The sequence below is a fragment of the Pseudopipra pipra genome, chromosome 16, assembly GCF_036250125.1.
Source record: "Pseudopipra pipra isolate bDixPip1 chromosome 16, bDixPip1.hap1, whole genome shotgun sequence".
In the NCBI taxonomy this organism is placed as follows: domain Eukaryota; kingdom Metazoa; phylum Chordata; class Aves; order Passeriformes; family Pipridae; genus Pseudopipra; species Pseudopipra pipra.
In genome coordinates, this window is record NC_087564.1 from 2,896,661 (window position 1) to 2,919,621 (window position 22,961).

The following is a 22,961-nucleotide window of genomic DNA, read 5'->3' on the forward strand; positions in this document are numbered from 1 at the left end:
CTGGAACCAGAGTTTCACCTCAGAGCTCTCGTATTGTATTTCACAATTCTTTACTGTCTCCCTGTCTCCTGGCCACCAGTCCAGCTGTTAGTGACATTACTTCAACCATATGAGCACATGAATTTCTGGAGGGCTTGTTGCTGTATAAAAGCTGATGAAGTCCCTGAGGATCCGCTTGGCAATTAATTAAGGACTAAAATCACAGAGGTGTTGGTTGGAAAGGACCTTTGGAGGAGCAGAGTAGTTCAACCTCCAGCCTGAAGTGTCAACACCAGGTAAGGTGGCCACAGCTGAGGTCCTTACTGAGAGCAAGAGTATTTTAAGAAATCGTGTGAGAGAGGTAAAATCCTGATTAGCTGTGGCCAGATACTGAAACAGCCTTTTCTGATCTTGCATCATAGGGACCATGGGAAGAGCAAGAAGGAAGGATTAATGCAAGGAAAGCTGACAATGTGCTTTGAAGAGCCTGGGACAGGCAGCAGCCCAGCACAAACATAAACCATGAAGGGGGCCTGGTGTAGAAGGATCCCCTGTAGGAAAGGGAGAGCTTGTGAACACCTTTTTAAGGCACAAAGAGGTTGACTGTTTAGTACAAAGTTTACATCTGCAACAGGTGACCCTAAAAATAAGGAAAAAATTATTTTCAAGCCTTTACCTCCACCATAACTGGTTTGGTAACAGTATGGTTAGAAAGAGACCTCCCAGCCATATTCCAGGACTGTTTTCCTTGTCCTCTGTGCCAAAGGCAGAGTAACCCAATGTTATACATCCTGTTCACACTCAGGACTGAATATACTCCTGTTTGCCTGGTTTATTAAGTCACTAACTACACTGGTTAGATAATTTCAGATTTTCTTACAACCCGGATTTTTGCCTACTTGGCATATCAATGTGTGTTCATTCAATTTAAAAAGAAAAACCGTTTTTAAAATTCAAATTTTAAAGGAACCACATTTTTCTTGCCTGCTAATTGCCTTCTGTGGCTTGGCAACACCTTTGTGGACAATAGGTGTTCCTGCCACTACTGTCCCATCTGGAACGAGAGGTTTGGCTCCAGTCCCACCCTCTTTCTTCAGCTCAGGCTTCCAGGATGATTTCCAAAGCTGGGAAGTGAGAGGATGATGCCACTCCATACCACCTGAGGCAACATACTACACCCAAGTCCACAGCCCAAGATGGGCTACCTGGGAGGGTTTCTGACACTGCTGGTGCCAAGCCACAGGCGGCAATTAACAAAGAAAAAGGGTTGCTTGTAGCTTGGCTGCTGGCAGTGTGGTTGATGGCTCTGGACAAAGGAACTACAGGAGGTGAGAAAGACAGCAATTCGCACCGAGCTGACTCAGGGCGTCACCATCAGGGACCAAAACCCAGATGACCTCGCTGAGTCCAAGCAACTGCTGCCTCCCAAGTGTATCCTACCACTGGGAAGGCAAATCCAGTGAGCTGTAGGATGCATCTACCCTTCTGAGCACGTGGAAGAGCTGCGGGCAGGCACTGCAGGGTCAGCATTTTCACCATAAAACCAGTGGGATACCAGCTCGCTGGCTACAGCTCCAGCAAGCCACCTCTCCCAGGCAGGGAGTGCCCAAGCCTATGATACTTGGAAGGGACAGTCAGGTCTCAAGGAGAGGAGATGTGGATGACTGTCAAGGAGACAGACCAACAAGGGGCCAGCTGACTTTTCTGCCAACGCTGCAGGAGCAGAAAAGCCTCCTGGAGCTAAAGCTGGAGCTGCTGGCAGCAGGGCTCGGCAGGAGAGGGGCGAGAACAAGCACTGGAGTCTGTGCCTTCCTCAAATTTGCTCATCTCCTCCAGCAAGCAGTGTGATGGAGCAGTGGAGCTGGAGCAGTGAAGTGTCCCAGGGACCGAGGGTGCCCTGCTAATGTCTGGAGCAGAGACACAAGTCAAGCTGCTGGTCTCAGAGCCCCTTCCCCTGCTCTGCTGTGGTGGAGCAGGCCCCCGTGCCGTGCCTCTTGCTGGAGGAAAAGCACCCTGAACCTTGTGAAACGGCAAGGCGTTGGTTGCTGTGGGTGCCGGTGCCCTCCCGGCCATGCGGGCACGAGCCCTGCCCTGCGTGGATGTTATCTGGGCAGAGTGCTGGCTTAGCATAAAAACAACAACAACAGCCCCCCCAGCAGCTTCCAGCCAGCTCAGGGCAGCACACTTCCGACTTCTTGGCAATCATGGAGAGAGAAGCACGTGACAAATGCCCCTCTCCCCAAAAGAAAAATACTTGGTTTTGCCCAGCTGGGCAGAAAGCACCAGCACCTGCAATGACATGACTACAGGAAAAGCACCACGACTTCCAGCACCTCTAAAACCAGGTGTGGCCAGCCTGCTGCAACTGAGAGGGACAGTCCAAAGGAACTTCCCTCCCTTCTTCCCTGGAGCCCTACAATCCACACAACAGGTACTGCTGGAAGGATGTAACAAGAGGGGAGCAGATGCAGCCCACAGCCTGGCTGTCACAGCTGTGGGCATACAAAGCTGCTCCCCCACCACCTCTCCACCAGTCCCATCAGACTGTGTCATCCAGCCTTTGCCATCACCTAAGCCTACACAGAATAAATCTGCATCTAACAGTTATGACAATGGTGTGAGCCTTGTCTCCCAGCCCGTCCTAGTGCCAGCCACTGCTACAACTGATTCCACCTCATCAGTGAAAGTTCTGGAGACAGGAAGGGCAGCAGAGACAAAGGTGTGCTGGGTTTACCTTTGAAGGGATTTAGATCTGGAGCACTCAACACCGACAAACTGCTGAGACAGGCATTTACTCAGGTGTATAAACATCATGGGCGGCAAACGCCAGCCTTGCAAGAATTCTCCTCCAAAGCTCAAGAATAAATTCAACATGTTTTTAAATAATTATGGATGAATCACCTGAAAAAACTTCCTACATTTTATCTTCAGCTGCTGACACTGATCGTGCAGCTGTTTTGTTTATAATGTAATTACACATTCCCACCTACTTGCACTCTCAGTGTGCAGCCGAGTACCTCAGGTAGCAGAAAACCTAAAGGCTGACATTTCCTTTTGGCCTTTGGAAGTGACAGAACAGTTAGTACAAAACTTAATTTATTTGAGGTGGAGAGGGGGGGGAAAGAGAGGCCGCAAGTTAATTTCCCTTCGAAGCCCGATGGTCCCCACCCAGAAACCTGCACACAAAAGAATACTGCCTTTAAACTGGTAGGTTAGGTCTGAGACCAGAGTGAAGGTTTGTCAACCATGACAAGCTCCAGCTTGTTTAACAGTCGACCGGAGGGTTGAAAAGTCTAATAAAACCAAAGGGCCTTCCATAACAAAGCTGCTGCCACCTAAGGAGAACATTCACACCCATTCAGCAGGGCTTTTTGCAAACGTGCAGAGGTATTTAGAGCCTCCAAAGTGAGCAAAAACACACCAAAATCCAGCAGCTAGAAACAGAAGCTGGAAAAAACTGCAACGAGCAGTAAGAAACACACTGGGAACAGTGAGTAACTAACCACGGGAAGAGATAACAAAAATGCTGCATGACCTCCCTCCCATCACTTGGATGCCTTTCTAAAATAGACACTTCAGCCTGACCACAAGTTATTGTGCAAGAATCACTGGGTGAAGCTGTGTGACCTGTTATCTCCAGGATTACCAAAGGAAAGTTTTTCCCATGCCCATTTGAAAAGTTTCCTCTCTTCAGGAGGAAGGTTTATGGATCAGTTTTAGCAGGCTGTGCCAGCCCCATCTGGGGAAGGCCCAATCCTCCTGGGGACAGGAGGATGCTCTGCCTTCTCAAATCCTCCAGCTGGGCCTGATTTCCCCAGCACTCAAATCCCCCTGGGTCACAAACTTCACTGGATATATCCGGAGGGGAAAACTGCTGCGCTGTTTTACAACGTGACAAATCCTACACTGCAGTGACACATCCGCACATCCTTTGCTGCCCATTTCCATCTCGTTCTGCCAGCACTGGCCTGCCTTGAGGAGAAGAGGCTCAAGGAGCCTCTTCAAAGTAGCTTTTCCCAAGAGAGGAAAGCCAAGTTCCCCTGGAAGTGCAGATGTTCAGAGACACATTAAATATCAGTATTTCCACAACAAAGAAGGCGGCTTCTGCCGTTCTTTTCCTGGTACAGCCACGGACCAAGCAACAAAGGACTTGTGGTGATGGTCTTCATTCAGCAGTGGATCAGCAGAAGACACATGCTGCACACACCTGAGGTTGCCAGCCTACCCAACCACTTCCCTCTGTGGCTTTGCTCAAGACGGAACATTTTTCATTTCCTAAGAAATAAATGTTATGACAGTCACATGGACTGAATTAAAAGTACAAAGACCAGACTTCTTAGCCAAAGACCTCAAATTTTATTAAACAAATAAAAAATACATGCCCTTGGAAATCCAATCTGAGTAGGGCCATAAGGAGAGCAAGAAGGTTCCAAGGTCATGTTTTACAACCTTTTGAAGCAGGAATGATGCCTCTGTCTGAAGAAGGCATTTCATGCACCATCTGTACAGAGCTTCCCTTTCTCCAGCACACTGCAAATGTTACAGTGGAAGAACTTGCTGTCTTTGCCCGGGCACTCTTACTTATACACAATAAAGGCCTTGTGCAGGAGATCAAGGCTGTATTTCATTGATTTGACACGATGGTTAACCTGTGAACTTTGCCCCTGCTAATAGAATAATTTCTGTTTGTTGACTCCTCTTTTGGTATCCTCGAGGGTAACAGTCGCTTCATCCCAGCTCTCATTTGCATGTCTGGTGCCAAATGGTTTTACAGCTTTTGCTGGCACGGAACAGGGCCAGGACAAAGTTAATCAAATGCAGTAGCTACAGTTGGATACTGAGGCCCCACACCTCTCTCCACGGATCCTACCTGTAATTTCCAGAAGCTCTCCAGCAACTTGGCTCTGATTCATACTTTGCTTGTGAAAGCTTGGAGAGGTCATAGATTCACAGAATGGTCTGAGGTTGGAAGGGACCTTAAAGCTTAGCTTGTTCCAATCCCCTGCCATGGGCAGGGATACCTTCCACCACACCAGGTTGCTCCAAGCCCTGTCCAACCTGGCCTTGGACACTTCGGGGATGGGACAGCCACAGCTTCTCTGATCCTTGACTACCAAACAATCAATCCCACAGAGGTCTTTCAGATAAATCTCACCCAGTCCAAGAGGCTGATTGCCAGCCAAGAAAAAGACCAAAATTTATGACTGAAAAGGGTAAACCTGTTAAACACTAAAGGTATGGTTTTCCAGCAGAGCTAACCCACCCTAAACATGAAGTGTTGGAAAAAAAGGCAATCCCACCTCCCCAAGCCTACTGCTCTCCTCCTTCCAGCACAAGGATTTCTCTGAACACATGCTGGATATAAACGTCAGAAAACTAAACCCCCAGGAAAAAACAGGACAGTGAAGATGGAGAGAGGGAGGGGACTGACTTTCTGGTCTATAACAGGACAGGGAATACGTGGGAGTTGGAGGGCTGACAGATAAAACCCAGTAGGTTCTGGTCATTAGCTCTGAAGATCCAAGGACTAACATGAGGCCCTGCTGCTAACCAGTAGGTCTCACTGGGGTATTTCAAAGAGGGTTTTTCCTCTAGCTATAGCTTTCCCTCCCTCCACTGCTTTTCATCAGGATAGATGAAAGCTCTTCATCTATTAGCTACTTAGATCAGATGAAGACCTTCAAAAAGCTGATACTTTAAGGACAGGTTGTATCTCAGGAGCCAGGAGACCAAAAAACTCCAGGTCTTACCACAGAAGGGTACTCTGGAGTCTTCAAAGGTAAAATCCAATTTCCACGTGGGTTTTATAGAATTCGGATAATCTGACTTAAAACTGCAACGGTTCTACTTAAATTCATCACTGCCTTACAACAGTGAGGGATCCAGACCAGGGCTACGAGTAGCGATGGTTTTGCTTTTACACGCAAGTGTGACCTGCTACAATTTAATTTCTGAGCGTGACTTCAGGCAAAGCAGCTCGCTCTGGCACACATGAGGGGAACGAGAGGAGCACCCAGAAGAGTCAGACCTTTCCTGAAGTTGCCTGAGCCGGACATTCAGGGCTACACCAGTGAAGGAAGGGGCAGCTTTGCCCCCCACAAGCAGAGACAGGCGCTGCAGCCCTCAGAGCAGCTCACACCTGAGCCACCTGTGTACTGCAAAATGGGGGAAAAAAATGAGCCTTTTAACACACAAATCACCTCAAACCCAGCTGACTGCTGTGGGAATTTGTATTTCCAAGTGTGTCATCATTGCATAGTCCGAAGCTGCACTTCCAAGTGAAGCAGGCATTAATTAGCTGATTTCTGGCATTAGGATGGGTGGTGTCAGACACACTTTGTATCTGATAAGCTCAAAAGTGTAGCTCTCATCTGGTACTGTTCCACTTCCAAATCAGGTCCACTAACCCTGCAGCAGAGCTCGGCCATCCCACGGCCATGGAAGAGGTGGGTAAGGTGGCACCAAGGTCACCCGGCCTCACCCATACCGGGATGGCACAACACGAGCTGCTCCACTCGGCCCAGCAAGGCCAGGCTGAGCAAACCCCTGCTCTCGACCAAGTGTCAAATCTTTTCAGAGAGATGCTCAGAATTATATTCACCAGCAATTTGACTTTTTAATCATTTCAATTACTGTGACTAAAACCCTTCAATCGGAACAAAACCGGGGAAAAATAACCCCTCTCCTTCTGAAGGAAGCCTGCCTGGCTTAACAGACCATACCAAATCGTGAAGGTTTTTGCTTTTGTGGTCTTCACATATTTCATTTAATGCAGATAATTAACCTCAGTTTCTAATTTCAAATCCTCCACATAAGGAAGCAAAGTGACTGAATACATTCACTGACAGATGGAAAATTAAAATATTACTACAGCTTCTGCACGGCTCAAAAGACGGGGCCTCGCGAAAGATCTTTCTTCTTTTATTTGACTGATTAACTGTAATTTGCTTAATGGATTTAAGGATGAGCCTAATAATCCAATGATATATCCAGGAACTGATTTAGGATATCAGCACCTCTCTTCTGATTTTTTTTAAACACAGCAGTTTCTTCACTACGGACAGTCACTTCTGAAACCAGGTTTTTCCATCAGTTTTAATAAAATCGGGTCCATGATTTATTTCAAACGGGTGGTGATGGCATGACTGGCCTTGCACCATGCAGCCACAGTGCTGAACTTCTTGTAGTACCTTCTGAAGCCCCAGATTTAGGGGTGACCCACAACCTCAACACGCTGTGGCAGCCAATGACCCAGCCCAGTGGGCAACAAGGACTTCTTGCATGGCTTGGGAAGGTGGAGAAGTCAACAGCTCTACCCTCAGCGTGTGTTTCCCCAGCACCCCTACACCCTTCTCAGTCCCTTTTCCACCAAGAAAGTCTGGCATAACAGGATTTCACAGTCTGTCTCAACAGTTAATAAATCCAGGATCCAACAGACTATTAAAGGAAAACATCCAAGAGGCAGTCATTTTTAAAACGTCCAATGGCAAGTAATTATTCAAGGGATTAGTCCATTATAGTAACAACAAAGAAACTCTTAAAACATAAAGCCAAGTTGAACGGCAGATCAAACCCAAGGTGTTCCCACCCCCGTGGCCCACCTCCTGGGTGCACTTCTCAGCGGCCTGGGAGCGGTTCAGCTCCCACTCAGCCTTTTAGCACCCAATTCTTTCTGAAACTGGGCAGAGCCCAAACCAGTCAGACTCAAAATACAGTATTTCATGATCTGTGCCATCATTGTAAGTGCACAACAAAACAGGACCATCGCCAGCACTGGACCAGTCAGGCCGTGGCTCAGTCCAACCCACTCAGCCTTCTAAGGACAGAGATTCCCTCCCCTCTGGTGATGTGTTCCTGGACTGCATCATGCTCCCAAGACTTTTTTCCCCCATGTCCAACCTGAATCCCCCCAGTACCAAAAGGAGGGGGACATAATCCCCCTTCTGTACTTTTAAGAGGAAATATTCTGTAACTCAAATAAAAATCACAACAAAACAAAGTTTTCTTTGCTGGAGGAGGGGAGAAAACACTATTCATTTATCAAATGAGAGTGCTAAAAGCTTAACTACCTGTCTTTAAAAAGAAGGCAAAGCACTGATCCATAACCAACCAACAAACACACCACTTCTTCATCTTGATTTGTGTGGAGGCAAAGCTATGGGCACAAAAGGTATTCTTCTTCAAATAAAATCCATTTTAAAACTTGGCAACCGTCAGTATAAATACTTTACACTGTTAATGTAATGTAAGCACTTCCACACAGAAGTTTCATCAGCTTAACAACATATTTTAAAAAGCTGGCTTAACTTCTGTGCAAAACCACCATCAGTCTCTGTCCTGTATATCTTACAGTGCCCCAGCCACTAAATTACCACTTAGAGCTATTGGCATCAGACCCCCTCCTTGCTGGACTCACTGATTTCTCCAAGAACAATGCAGAACCCAAACTATTCTTCTGCAACTTATTTTCTTTAAAATTGGAAATAGCCACTGCTCTACATGGATTCCAAATAGAGCTGTACTGATTACAAATAATACTCTAGGCCCAGCAATTTTAATTCAAGATAAGCATCCAAAACTTTTCTTCCTGCCTTTGCATATGGGTCTAACATTCCCTGCAAATGATGCTTTTTCCCTGCAAACGAGCTCTCATGAAGCTCCAACAGCCTAACTCCAAGATGCACGTGCTGCCTCTCCAGTTAAAAGAAGCATCAGTAAGACCATTAACACATCTTTAAACTTTCTAAACATGACTGCTCCTGCACCAGCATTCCTGGTTTTGCATCCCCGGTTTTCCAACCGGTCGGTACAATTAACGACAATTCCTTCACCGCACAGTCTTGAGTCAGAGGTGTGCAATTTAATATTTAATTATGAACGAAGCAGCCAACCTCAAAATTAGGGCTGCCAGCTAAACTTCAGCCAGCTCCTTCCTGATGCAGCCCCAGCTTCTGACCGCTGGACCGTTTACACTGCCTAAGCCATGGGGAGATCCCTGAGCCAGCCTACACCGATCCTCTCCGGCCGTGTTTGTCGCTGCATCCTCCCACATCAGAGGTTGTCACATCCCTTTAAAGCTCCATCAGCTCTTCCCCGCTGCCCTCCTCTTCATACTCTGTTATGAAGAAGTGCTGGCTGTGTGTTTTGGGGAGAGCTGCCCTCCCACACGTCCGGAGAGGTTGCCAGTGCGTGGGCACAGGCACAAGGGCTCTCCTGGAGATTTCTACCGGCCTGGTGGAGAACCACATCACCCACCCTTCCCATTTGAACCACCAACACTTGTGAAATGCCCTGAGCTTAGTCAGCTCAGCACTGTGGAAATTAGAGCTTGGAGCCAGCTTCCTTTAAAAAGACCAACCCCCTGTGTATATCAAAGACACCGTTGAGAAATTTCTCCGTCCGTGCCCAGCAGCTCGACCACAACACTCTTCAAAACCAAGCAACTGGAGACTTCACCCATCACTGTGTCCTCTCATCACCATCACCCAGGTTTCCTTTTCAATGCATCGTGTGCTTCATGAAACGGGTCAAAACCCAAAACAACTGGCAGAACTAACTCAAATCTCCCAGTTTTCTTTGTTTTCAGGAGAGATGGAGACAGAGCTGCTGGCAGGTAACACCATATGCTCTTCTCACTTCCCACCACGGGAAGAAAGCAAAGGCAATGGCTGTGAGAGCTGCTCTCCAATAATTTGGGAGCGGGAGGGGAGCGCCTTCCCACGCAGAGCTAAAGAGACAGCAGAAGAAACCCACCCCAACAAAAGACACAACCGTTCACCACAAAACACCCAATTTCCAGCTCTCTAAGATGCGTGTGTTTTCCTGGAGCAGTCAAAACCCAGGCTGCAGGGCAGCTCTCAGGCACAGGTTTAATTTCTGCTCTGCAGCTCCGAGGAACGCTGTCCCGGCGTGTCGGAAGAAGGTTAATGAACGATTTAGCCGCCCTCACAACCACGTTAGTGTCACTTTCGGAAGCTGCGAGTTAATGCCCGAGATCTTCGGGGGTTACTCTCTTTGAAGTTCACTGATCCATAACCAATGTCCAATTAATTTGCAGGAGCCCAACCATAATGACTATTGGCCTTTTCCGACGCGCACAAAAACACAGTGGGTAACGGCGATGCTCTTGGCTTCGGGATGTTCCCAAATGTGCCTGCACGTCTGCACACCTTCGGAACACCCAACGCTAATCACGGGTTGTCTTTCTGCCCTTTGAGGAATTTTTTTTGCATTTGCTCTCCCGAGAGCAGAGCTACCGCATCAAGATTTATGAACTTTCTGCTGCTGCAAAAAAAAAAAAAAAATTGGAGCTGATTCAAGATGCTCATTTGCTAACAGGGAAATACTTCTACTGCATTTGCTTAGATTCCTCTTTATTTAGGGTTTCCATGGAAGCCAAGGAATAGAAGTTCAGTCTTGGGAAGATTAAACAGGCCCTGAGATATAATGCAAAACAGCTTATTTCAACATTCCCCAAAGAACAGAAATGAGAAATTCTTCCACACATATGCCAAAAAAAAAAGGAGGTTTGTGGAAATTTTCAAAATAAATTGGGACCCAGCTTTTCAAATGCTGCACGCAACCATCACTTCCTGCTGCAAGCAGCTCCACCGGCTTCCAGCACAGTTCCTCAGGTGAGAAAGTAAATGAACAAGAAGTCTGCAGGATAGAGAAGCTACAGCTTAAAAATGAGCTTATTCAAGGCAACTATTGCTATACAACATCCGAGAAGAAGGTTAATTCAACCACAAGGTCTTGCACAAAGAGGAACAATCACCTCATAAATTAATATCTCAGCAGTTTTTAGAATAAAAAAGGCAGGGATTATGCAGTTCAGCAGCACCTTCCATGGTGATGCTCTGGATGCTACTGGAGCTGACAGACCAACATTTAAAAAATAAAATAAATCCCTTATCTTCAGCTATTCCAAGCTGAGAAGTGCTCCTGCTCTGGTGAGAATGGTAAACATTTCCTTGCCTCCCTACCCCACAGGTCAGCAGAGTGTCAGTAGCCACAATGACAGGCTGTCCGACTCTACAAATTAATAGCCACACATTTTCTCTGACCTCCATCCCCCAGGTAAAGATTTATGTTTTGTGTTATTCCAAGCTGGTATGAAAATGCCCAGGACCAATGAACTCCAAAACACTTTTATTTCACAGCACCTTCCTTAAACCATTTTACAATCTGGCACAGATAATGGTAAGGGGTAAAGTGCACTTTTTGCCTTAAGCTGCAGCTAAAATCCTGTGGCATGCAGGATTTGCTACCTAGTGTAATAAGGAAACTAAACACTGCTGACCCTCAAGTAAGTTATTTTCAATATTAACACCATTACTGCTTAAATAAAAAGATACTTAAATTGTAGCCTTTTCTAATCCTTCATTTATGGTGAGCACCCAACCACTCAGTGAAAACGCACTTCGCTACATGCTGAAGTTTTTATTAACTCCACGGGAAAGTCCCAAGACACCGGGATATTTTTTTTCTGACTCCTGATTAAAACAGCGGGAGTCCGGGCGAATTCCCTTCTGTTTTTTTTTTTTTCTTCCCCCTCCCAAAGAGCTTCACATGTAACATACCCTCCTCAAAATCTGTAAGGAAACAAGGACCAAGCCGAGAACATTTCGCAAGCTGAAAGGCACCCGAGACCTCGCGCGGGGCGGGATGCGCTTCCAGCTGCCCGCCTAAAGGGATGGCCGGGGAGATTAAACACAGAAATGCTTCTCATAAGGCAGGAGGCTTTGAAGAGGACGCTTCAGCTACACTTCATTTCATAATCTTCACAAAGCGTCAGATTTTAGCCTAAGCAGGTCTTAAAACAAGGAGATTTTATTTAAAAAAGGGGGGGGGGAAAGAAAGTAGGAATGTGTTCTGGCCGGGTTCTGTTGATTCAGCAAGGGTTAGACACACACACGCTTATTGATCCCAGAGAGCTCCCTGCTAAGTTAATTGTCTGGAATTTTAACTGAGCTCTCAGCAAGTTTCAAAATCCATGTTGGCTGGAAGTGGGTGGGGGACCCAGAAAAAAAAATAGGCTGCAAAACTGCAAGTCCTCTAGTTGAAAAAAAACACCAATTACTTTCATGAAGGGAAAAAAGCTGCAGCAGGGAATGGTTTTAACTGGATTTGGGGATTCTGTGTTTGACACCGCTATAATTCAGTGCTGGGAATCTCATTTGCAAAGCAGTACCATTATCAGGGAGCACCGTGAATGCACTGTGAACTCCCATCCACGGTACCAAGGGATCTCCTTCGAGCTCATGACAACAATTTCTACACAGAGCAGTGTTACCACCAGCTGTACCTGTCCACATTACAGTACCTGAGCACTGACCTTCTGCTTGTGCAGGTAAGGGCTCAGCTGCCTGTTTGTGCATGGGGGCTGCCCATGGCTCTGCACTACCTGCCTCCAGCCCACATCCAGCAGCAGTTCCTCCAGGTGAGGAAAGTGCTGCAGGGATGATCTGGCGCAACCAGACAGGAACAGCCAGAGAGACACCTTTAAAACAACCTGCGACCACTTTCAAACAAAGCTTTGCACACCATCGAACCACCCGGCAACGCCAACCCGCACCGATGCAGATGCTCCCCACCACCACTGGTCCTCCAAATCTTCCTACCACCCCCACAGTGGCTCCCCAATCCGTTCACGAGCTGCCCCGGCGCTCACCCACCTGAACTCCCTGCCCTCGCTGTAGCGCCGAGCCGAGGCCGCGCGTTGCGTGGCCGTCTCCAGGAGCAGCTTCTGCGTGAGCCTGCTGGAAGGCGCCGAGTCCCGGCTGGCCTCGGGCTCGGCCTCTTGGTCACACTTCCACTCCTCGTCCTCGTTCAGAGTCGGCAGATAACCAGGTAGTCCTTTACCTGTCCCAGACCCTGAGCTCGGATCGCTATAAATTTTTGGACTTTCCCCACCTGTCCTTGTGTATTCCAAATAAATATCTGACTTAAGGAACAAAGGGTAGGTATTGTCTTCTATCATGCACTGAATCTCCGTTTGGGCCTGGTCAAACATGTCGGGGTCAATCTGCAGTTTCACGACACAGTCTTTGATGAAGCTCTTTGTGGCTGGTTTGATCTGCCGGGACACAATGCCATTGTTGTCGAGGATGTATTTTTTGTAAATGGCTTTTGCCAGCTTGAGTCTTTTTTCCTCGTTAGACACACACGGCTCCAGCTTCCTGAAGCCGCTGCAGGCAAACCAGAAGTCCAGCAGATCTGCACAGTCCTCCTGTTTCAGGAAAGTCCTGAAGAGGTTGATTCCATCTTGATCATCCAGCAAGGAGTGCAGCGACTCAGCCCACTTCAGGTAGGGTGGAGTTGGCGAAGCACTCCCCTCGGGCTCGTACCCCAAATCCAAATCGGAGCGCCTCGGTGTTGCTGTGGACATCTCATTTCTAACCACGTCACTTTTACTGGAGTAGAAACCATGGCTAACTGGCCTTGGATCCGTGGACACGAGTTCCCCCTCCTCGCCAGGAACTGGTGGTCTTGGAGCATCTTCAGTGAAGCTTCCTCCGAGGTCCAAGGGGAAGCCTTTCCCCTGGATATTCATTTTTCTGGTCCTTGCTTGCGCGGGAGCAGCGGGGGACGAGCTCAAATCTCAAATCACCACTATTTGTAGCTCCAAGGTAAACAAGTTTGTTTGGCTGAAACAGAGGAGAAAAAAATAAGCGAGTATCACTGGAAATAAACACGCTAAGATTACAAACCACTGCACCATTACTGTACTAACACCTCTTTTTTTTTCGGCAGAATCAACAGCAAAGCTCTTGGTGACTTCCAAGAGCGTAGAACTGGGCTCGAACCAGGCACAGGCTAAAAATGACAGTTACAGAACATCCAAAACCGTACAACCAGAATTCAGCATCAGTGATACAGCTGATGCTCCTCTAAAACATAATCCCATTACCCAAGACCAGTGGTTTTACTAGACCCTGGGACGTGGCAGTCCCCACATCCAAGAGACCCATACTCAGGTATCACAGGACACATGTCACTTCCTGCACTGCCACCAAGTCCTCTGCACAGCACACGCACCAGGTGATACTAAGGCAACACAGCTTTTATCTCGCTACAAATCTAGGAAATTCTCATCCCCAAACAGGAATCTGAGGCTTGTGAAAATTATTTGGAAAGAATACCCAGCTAGTCCTGGAAGCGGGACTGCACCTTAATCAAACACAGGTGGCTTTCGTACGCTCAAGTGACATACCAGCGCCACATTCCTCACAAATCTCTGCGTTTCAGAAATATGCCGCCGTCGCCTCGACTAGCTCTAGGGGAATCCAGATGCATCGCTGACCCTAATATTTTGGGCATCTGGACTGCATTCTTGCTTCAGATGGGCATGTTAGCACAGGAGCTCAGTTCTGGCACTGCTTTTTTGTAGGCAAGCCGTTGAGAAAAGGTTCATTTAACGCCAACAAAATTGCACGCTACGAGCCTGGGAAAATTTCAGGTCATCAAAGGAAGATGAGAAAACCACCTTGAGAAGGAAACCCGATCAAGTAGGAGGTTTTTAAAGAAAAGCAACGAGTCAATATGGAGGATGGGAGGTGTGGGGAAGGAGAGGAAGGCAGGGAAGGGTAATCCCTGGGTTGCTACTTCTGCTGCTCGACAAGGTAACTTCATCATTTAAAGGCAGTAGCAAAATTCTTGTCCTACAGAACAGCCGAAGCCCCAAGTACTGCAGAGCACCAGCTGCCTGACAAATTAATACTCCTTGCGCTGGATTAACTCAATTGCATGTGAAAACACACCAGGAAAGACACATTTCAGCTCGCCCTCCCTCTCAAAGCTCACCCCACCTCAAGGAACATGTCTTTGGGATGCTATACCATTTCCCTCCCATTTTCTCATCCCGGCTGAACCGAGAACCGCCGACGATGCCGTGCCAGCCCTTACAGCCCACCTGTCCATCGTGAAACGACCCAGCGAGCCCAGGGGCGGCCAGTGAGGACGGCTGGGCCCCGTGTGGAGCGCGGCAATGAGCCAGCGCCGTCCGAGCCCCCGGCCCCAGCCCCCCAGCACGAAACCCCTGCCCTGGCACCGCGGGACGCGGTGGGCTCCGGCCCCACGCCGCGGGGTCGGATGGTTTTCACCCCGTTTCTGGAGGCGAGCGCTGGGCTCGCCCCCACTTCTGCGCCGCAGGTCCCCGGAGACCCCCGGCCGGGCGGCGGGGACCCCCGGGGCAGCGGCCCCGCAGCCCCACGGCCACGCCGGGCATTGTTGCGCCGGGGCCGCGCTGGCTCCTCGCCCCGGCCGGGGCAGCCCCGCGGAGCCTCCCGGAGGACGCCCGGCCGAGCCGCCCTCCCGGCTCCCGGCGGGGACCCCCCGTTCGCCCCGCGGCAGCCGCCGGGCCGGGCGCGCTGCGGGGCGGCCCCGCCGCTGTCAGGGCGCCGCGCGGGGCCCCCGCCGCCCCCCCGGGCAACTTCGCGGGACCCGGCCCGCGCCTCTCCCCGCGCCTCCGCCGCCACCGCCCCCGGCCGCGCTCGCCCTCCCGGCCCGCCCGCCCCCCGCGCCCGGGGCGGCCTAGCCCGGCCCGGCGGCCCCGGCGCGGCCCCGCGCTCCCGCCCGCGGCGGCCTCGGCGCGGCCTCGGCGCAGGGCCTGGGCCGGGGCCGCCTCACTCACCCGCGCGGAGCGGCGGCGGCGGCCCGGGGCGGCGCGGGGCCCGGCCCATGCGGCTCAGCGGCGGCGGCGGCCCGGCGGGGCTGCGGCGGCACAAAGCGGGCGGCTCGGGACGCCCATGGCCTCGGCCGCGGGCGGGTTGGCGGCGGCGGGGAGCGATCGGGAGCAGCAGCGGCGGCAGCGGCAGCAGCAGCAGCCGAGCCCCGCTCCGCTCCGCCTGCGCCGCTGCCTCCCAGCCCGGCACGGCGGCTCAGCCGCGCCCCCCGCGCCCCCGCCCGGTACTGCGGGACCGGCGGCCGGAGCGGGGCGGAGCGGGCCCGGCCCGGCCCGGGGAGGCGGTGCGGGGACGCGCGGGGCCCGGGGGGGCTGCGGGCCCCGCGCTTGCTGCAGCCGCACGGGGGTGCCGGCCCGGGGAGGCCTCGGGCCCCGGGAGCCGCAGCACATGGCCGAGGGGCCGGGCTGGGCTCCGGACAGAGCCCCGGCACATGGCCGAGGGGCCGGGCTGGGCTCCGGACAGAGCCCCGGCACATGGCCGAGGGGCCGGGCAGGGCGCTGGGGACCCGCAGAGCTCTGGCTGAGCGGGCACCCCAAGGGTTGAGCGGCTCCAGAGCTCTTGCTGGCCATGGCCGAGGGGAGCCCGCAGAGCCCCCGCGAGCATCCCGGGCAGGGATGGCCCCGGAGAGGGTCACACTCGGGAGACCCCCAGGGCCTGGCTGAGGGGCTCGGCCCAGGAAAGGCATCAGCCCTCAAAGCACCACCAGTCTCCACTGCTCTGTCCGTGTTGAACGGCGTGGCACACCCGAGCTCTGCCCGGTTTGGAGCGCATATCATGGGCCTGGGAATGGAGGAGCGTGGTGGCCGGTCCACCGGCTGCTCTTGCCTCCACCAACCACTACAGCTGGTTTGAAACCTGCAAAGTGTGTCCTGCTTCTCTGAGCTGGACAATTCCGCGGCAGGGAGAAATCAGGGACTGTCCAAGAGGTGGCACTGCATGGACTGGAACGGGTCACGCAATGTGGAGGCTCCCCACATCGGCACTGGGGAGCATGTCACACCCTGAGATGGTTGGTTATGGGGAGCAGGGTGCCCCAGCTCTGAGGCTGCTGTCCCAGAGTGACGGGGGACACTGCGGGGAGAAGAAGGGGATCACCAGATGCAGAGATCAAAAGAGAGCAGAGTAACAGGGAAGCGCAAAGCCTGCTTCCTCCCTGGAAAGCAGCGATAGACTCCGAGCCAGGCAGACCCTAGGTACCATCTCAAAAGCTGAACATGCAAACAAGCCACAAGACAGTCCTTTAAAAATCAGAAATTACTCAGAATGATTTCCAACAGGGATGGTTTCTGCTTTCTTATGCAATTACACTGTTGCACGTGCCTGCCTCCATGCATTTAGAGAACGCTTTTGGAAATGGTAGCATTTTTTTTTTCCCAGCTTTCTGAAATGCACAGAAATCCACCCTGGGCAGTGGCACTCCCCATCCCACCCCGGCAGAGAGCCCGGCAGGCCGATGTGGCTCCTTACACCCTTTCATGTGAACGATGCTGGGAGCTGATTTACATGTAGCAGTGCAATACTGATCTCAAGCGTAATAATAGAAAAGCTGATGTGGGATTCAGCTGGTAAAGAATTAAAGGATGGGAATATAATTAATGCAATCAGCCTAGTTTCCAGAAAATAGCTCTTGTCAAACTCTGATGTCATCCTTTGAAGAGATTACAAGTTTGGCTGATAAAGGTTATGGCATAGAAATAATAGACCTGGGCTCTGTTCAGGCATGTGACTTAATCCATATACTATTCTGATTAAAAATTAGCACAATACAACATCAAGAGGGACACCTTAAAGGGGCTGGGAGCTGGCAAACCGACAGCCATCAATGGGGAATCCCTGCAGAATGGGAGCGCGCTCAGTGGGTGTCCGGGCTTGGATGGGAAGCCCAGTGCTATTCAGTATTTCCATCAATGGTCTAGAAATAGATTAAAAAGCCCTGCCGAGAAAAACGCCGGGGTGAGGGAAATGAGAGGGGCAGGAGACACGGACGAGGTCAAGGCAGCTGTAGAAAACTTCACAAGCTGAGTCGCCGGCAAATAAAACATGGTTGAATGCGAGCAGCTGTGAAAGAGTCTGTCCACTGAGCACAGGGCCCTTCTGCTGGAAACCCGGGATCTGGCGAGGATGGACTGGGGGGAGTGTAGGAGGCGGGAGCAGCAGGCTCCCCACGGGGGATGTCTGGCTGGGTCAGGGCTGGGTGCTACAGCAGAAGGATTCCAGAATCTGCGTTTTGGAGAGAATGCTGGGAAATTAGGAGAAGGTGGAGGAGAGTTAAAAGTGAGCCCTGCTTTGCAGGGGAGTGGCTGAGGCCCGCAACCTCCCCAGCGAGTTCAAAGGAGCCCTGGAGACATTATAGCACTTCAGTCGCTTCATGGGTGAGAGACCATCAGGTATTAGAGAGCTTTTCATCTCCCAGAGAAAGGCCCAGCGAGATTCACAGCCCAAACTGAGATCACATGAGAAACCAGAGCCAGATTTCTCCGTGGCAAAGGGGAAACCGAGGGGGTGGGTGATGAGTTTGGGTCCACCAGGATGCAGGTGGGTGAAGGGCTGGGCTTGACATGCCCTCCCTCATGCTGACATCCTTCCCTGTAACCTCTCCTTACTGCTCCTTGGGTTGGGCTGGACTTGGGGAGTGGGAAAAGTGCCTGGGGCTCTCTTGGACCCCCCCCCAGCTCAGGAGACACAGCCCAGGGTGAGTTACCAGCACTCATCCCACCCGCAGGAACACCAGGGAGGCAGAGGGGCTCCAGACCAGCTGGCAGGGCCTTCCAGCAGCACAGGATTGCTCTGTGCCTGCTCCCAGAGAAAGCAGAGCCAGTGCTGCCCTGCTCCAGCAAAAGCAGCCAGGCAGCTGCCCCTTGGTAGGCCGGAAGAGATGAATTCCTGCAGGATGATGCCAAGCCTTCCCAGTGCCTCACTGTTTTCTGGTCCTCTAGCAGGGCTGCTTGGGGATGGGAGAGCCGCGGGCTGGCTCCCTCTGGAGCCCTTTCCCTGCCTTTTACACATCAGTTTCCCCATGCCAAGGAGCTTGGCAAAGCACAGGGACCATCAGTTACTTCCAGATTTACCTAGGGACATCAAACAGGTTAGAAACTAAACTGAGCGCCCCTGGCCTGTGGGAGAGGAATCAGCCTGCGAGATCTTTACACAAAGGATAGAGGCCGGTGAACCAAACTTGGTCATTTCTCTCTTCACCTGGTCCTTTCTCCCTTCTTCCTCAGCTAATCACGTGGCCCTGCCTTAAGCCTTCGCAAAACTGCCACAGCCAAAATGGCAGCAGTGTTTTGGTGCACTGCTGGTGTCACCCTGCAGCTGAGGCTGGTCCCGTGGGATCCTGTACACTTCCTTTCTGCCTGGAAGAGCCAGCAAACGCTGGAGATAGAGGAACTGCTCTCAGCCTCTGGGTTGAAGGTCTGGGCTGCATCCAGGCAGCACTGGTGTGGTGCAATTCCAGAGCCTCCCTGCAAAGGGGTGTTTTCTGTAGCACCATTAGCTCCCTGCCAGGTTGGCTTGGGAGCCACAAGACTTCCAGGATCACTTCTGCAGAGGCTGCAAGCACTTGGATCAGCTTCAGCACTGACAATGGTCATCCCAAATGAATTCTCCTTTTTGTAGTGACTCACAGACTCCCCCAAGGCAAGATTGGCCTGACCCAGTGCTGAGGTGTGACCACTGGTGGGCTGTCAGCATCCATTCCAACGGCAGGGATGTGTGGGTGTGAGCCAGTGTCCCTCCAGCATGGGTGGATTCAGGACAGAGTGCACTAGATGGTGCTGTTCAACCTTTGGCAGCCATTTAAAAGGCTCCTGCAAAGTCGTAAGTGGTGCTGAAATTTGGTGGGTTTTATATTCAAAAACCTTTTTGGAACTGGAGGACAAATAGAAATACCCTAAAGTATGAGATCCTACACCAATCACCAGTGGTGGAAAAGGGCATCTCACCTCAGAGGGACACATGTCACCAACCACCTTGGACAGGGAGCACTCTCAGTTCTGACATGTAGTTCTTGACTACATGTCCAACGGTGGCCAAAGGGGCTGCCAAGAAAAAAATGTCCCAGGGTGGAAGAGGAGGCTGACAGCTCTCTTTTGGACTGCTGGCAAGATGATGGTTGCAGAACAGGAGGAAGTGTATTAGCAGTCATGATAAAAGTGTTGATGTTGTGGTGCCAGGAACCAAGAGCGTCCTTGAAGGGCTCAGCTGGGATGAGGCACCCACAGCTCAATGGCACTGCTGCCAAGAGAATGAGCAAGTAGAGCCACAGGACATGGCTGGCAGGAGAACAAAGCAGAAAAGTGGTCATGGGTACATCCAGGCTGGGAACTGGAAGATAGCTCCTGCCTCACCGGGAGGGATGGATAGAGCACATCCCTGTGTGGGCGGTGAGGATGCCCATAGACAGCAGTGCCAGGGGCTGGGACAAGAGTAGAAGTGGCTGATACTGATTTCAACCATCACAGATCCCTTCTTGCAGGTCTAAAGATATGTCCCCACCCTGGCTATGTCAGCCCCACAAAGCATCCACGGAGCAGCCGGAGCAGCTCTCTGAGTCTCTGTGGTGCAGGTCCTGCAGGAGGCCTGAGTGTGCCTCCTTCTTTGGATTCCCCACCTCCAAGGGACAAACACACCCAGACGTGTCAGTTTGCCTTGGATCTGCTTCTAATGCTGGCCAAAAAGGATGAAGCACCATTTGGACACCAAGCTTATGTCTTTTAGCTCAGATCCTGCTCTTTAATAAAGTCCTCAATGGAGCCTGCTGTTCCAGGCAGTGGGAAGGCTGCAGGGCCTGGCTGCTCTGGTTGCTCAGGTCCCTCACCTCCACAAAAATCATCCCATTTTCCCAGTTCACTCCTGTTCCCATGTGGGTGCTTGTTTGCAATTCACTGGCATATGCTGGGGGTCCCTGCTCTCCCCCCTCCAGGTACAGGGCTGGAGCAAGTGGATGGGGCAAAGGCTTTGCTGCTCGCATCAAAAATAAAAAAATCCAGCCCTTGGCTGGGGTGGCCTCCTTCCAGGAATGTAAGGGCAGGAGGGCCTGGATCAGTTAAGGCAGCAGTCTGAACTGGTTTTTGCAGCTGCCAGCATTTTTCCATGGTGTTGCAAATGTCCAAGTGGCAGAGGGAAGCCCCTGCACATAACCATGAGTCCCTGCAGTGTCCTGGCATCCTGGCCTGGGGACTTGTTCTACCTTCAGCTCTGGGAGCATTCCTGCTTGGTGTTTCTCCTTGTGCCTGCCCTGGCATCAGCCTCCTTCCCCCAGCTCTGCTTTGCCTTTCCTTGGTGGGTTACAGAGCCCCCAAACTTGATGTTTCCCCCAAAAAAGAGTATGGATAAGCTCATGCCATGCCTTGGGAGGCTGCTCCGGATGCGCTCCCAGCACCCTGTGGCCCTCCTGCCACCAGCCCTTAGACCATCCCCAGCTCCTCTCCTGGCTATCAGCCACCTCTAGCATCATGTTTTGGGCTCAGGACTGGAGTTTTGGTCAAAGCTTTCCCCATCCTCCTTCTCCTCCTGACCGACCAGGCAGGGAGAGTCACAGCAGTCCATGGCCACTCTCTTCTGCTTGCCTTGCACCGTCTGTAACACCAGTACCAGCCAATAACCATGTCAGCCAGTGTTCCTCTGCCCTGGCTGAGCAGAGCCCAGTTTGTTACACAGGCTTCTCTTCTCACTCCTTCTGTCCCAGACACCCCAGATAACCCCTGGGGCCCCATCCCACCCCCGGGCTGTGGCACAGAAGAGAAGAGTATGACCTGACATGGGTGCCAGGACCTTGTTGTGTCCCTCAACTCTCCCCACCTGGCCCCTGAGCTGCTTTTGGGGAAAAGTTCCCACGTCTGGCAGAACAAAGAGACCCTGCCAGACCCCTGCAAAATCTGAGACCCTGCTGCACCCAAGACCCCACGACTCCCCTGGTTTTGACCAGCCCTCTTTTTGACTGCCAAAAGCCACTGCACACACACTCAACCAGCACTGCTCATGCTCAATGCTCTTCATCCCCAGCCAGTGAAGGCGAACCCCCCTCGGTGACACCCCACACTCCTTCCTGCACCCACCTTTGGGGTCTGCCCTGGGTCTGTGCCCCACACTCCTGTCTTTCCATGCTCTGGACCACCAGGCTCGCTGCTCCTCTCCGGGGACCAGGGGTGGGATGCTGTCCATGCACGTCCCAGCAGTGCCACTCTGCAGAGAGAAGAGATGTCAGCTCATCCCTGCTGGGGCCACCCTGCCCAGGAGATGTTTGCAGGAGAGCCTGGCCAGGCAGGGACACCCTCTTGTTCCCCACTCACAGGAGGGGGTCCTACTCCCATGGTACTGAAGGACACACTTCATATCTTGGCCCTCCATGAGATGGGGATGTCTGGAGTGGGCTCTGATCTGCTCTGAGCGTGGGGGCTCTGGAGTGGTTATCCCTACTGAAATGGTCCTGGGGGGAGCAGCGGTGTCAGGGGGACATCCCTGTCCCTGGTTCCCGAGCCCCACTGCAGAGCCAGGACCCACCTCCCTGCCCGGGCCATTCCTTGCTCGCCCTGTTCTCTGGTGTCCCCACAGCAGGGCAGGATGAGGTGGGTGCATGGTGGGCATCATCCCTGGGTTGGAACACAGGGTCTGACTGGTGCCTCACATCATTGACAGCTGCGTGGAAACGGTTCCTGTGGCAGGGTTATCCCAGAGCAGCCCATGACAATTCAACCTGCTTGGTTCTGCTAGGAGAGATGGATCTCCTTTATCCAGCTGCGTGTGACCCCGACCCAGGCTACTGGGAGGGAGGGGAAGGCTGGTGCAATGCAGAAATATCAGCTGGTTTGCTCTCACAGGTCTGTTTTGCAACTCTGGGCTATGTGTCCTGGCTCAGATGTGTTCACCAGCCTGGCTGGTGCGAGCCAACTCAGTGCTCAGCAGTGCCTGCTCTGTCCTGCAGCCCCACAGACTTTCAGCCTGAGTCTTTGGATACCATCCTATCAGCTTGGAGAGCCAGTGCTGGTCCCCACGCTCCTGGCTCAACCCTGTCTGGAGGGTCACCTCTCCCAGGGGGCTGGTGAAACATTTTGTGACAAGTAAGGCGTGTTGATCATATTCTGGCCAATTTTCAACCTCTGGTGACCAGGCAGTGGCCAGCTGTACACATGCTGCTGGTTTCTCAGTGCCTCTGCTTTGACAAGGCTCTTCCCAGAGGCGAGGAAAATGGTCAGCGAGCTCTCTATCCTCAATTTTGGTTTACTGTGAGTCCACCTAGTGGCCCATGGGTTTATGGTCAGCCTTGCTTCGTGCAGGGAGGCTTGTGAGGACATCTCA

General features: G+C 51.9%; 1 protein-coding gene across 3 annotated transcripts in view; it reads right to left on the reverse strand.

Moving 5' to 3' along the window:
• AXIN1 (axin 1) overlaps positions 1-22,961 on the reverse strand; it is an 85,347-nt gene that overhangs the window by 55,781 nt on the left and 6,605 nt on the right. For 2 of the 3 annotated variants that reach the window (XM_064672655.1, XM_064672653.1), the window contains exons 2-3: positions 21,722-21,848; positions 12,657-13,628 (exon numbers count right to left, since the gene is read on the reverse strand). In XM_064672655.1, coding sequence (XP_064528725.1) covers positions 12,657-13,534 — 878 coding nt within the window. In that variant the 5' untranslated portion in view covers positions 13,535-13,628; positions 21,722-21,848. Of the gene's footprint in view, positions 1-12,656; positions 13,629-15,613; positions 15,841-21,721; positions 21,849-22,961 lie in introns of those variants that run through there. The other variant, XM_064672654.1, reaches the window with a different exon arrangement.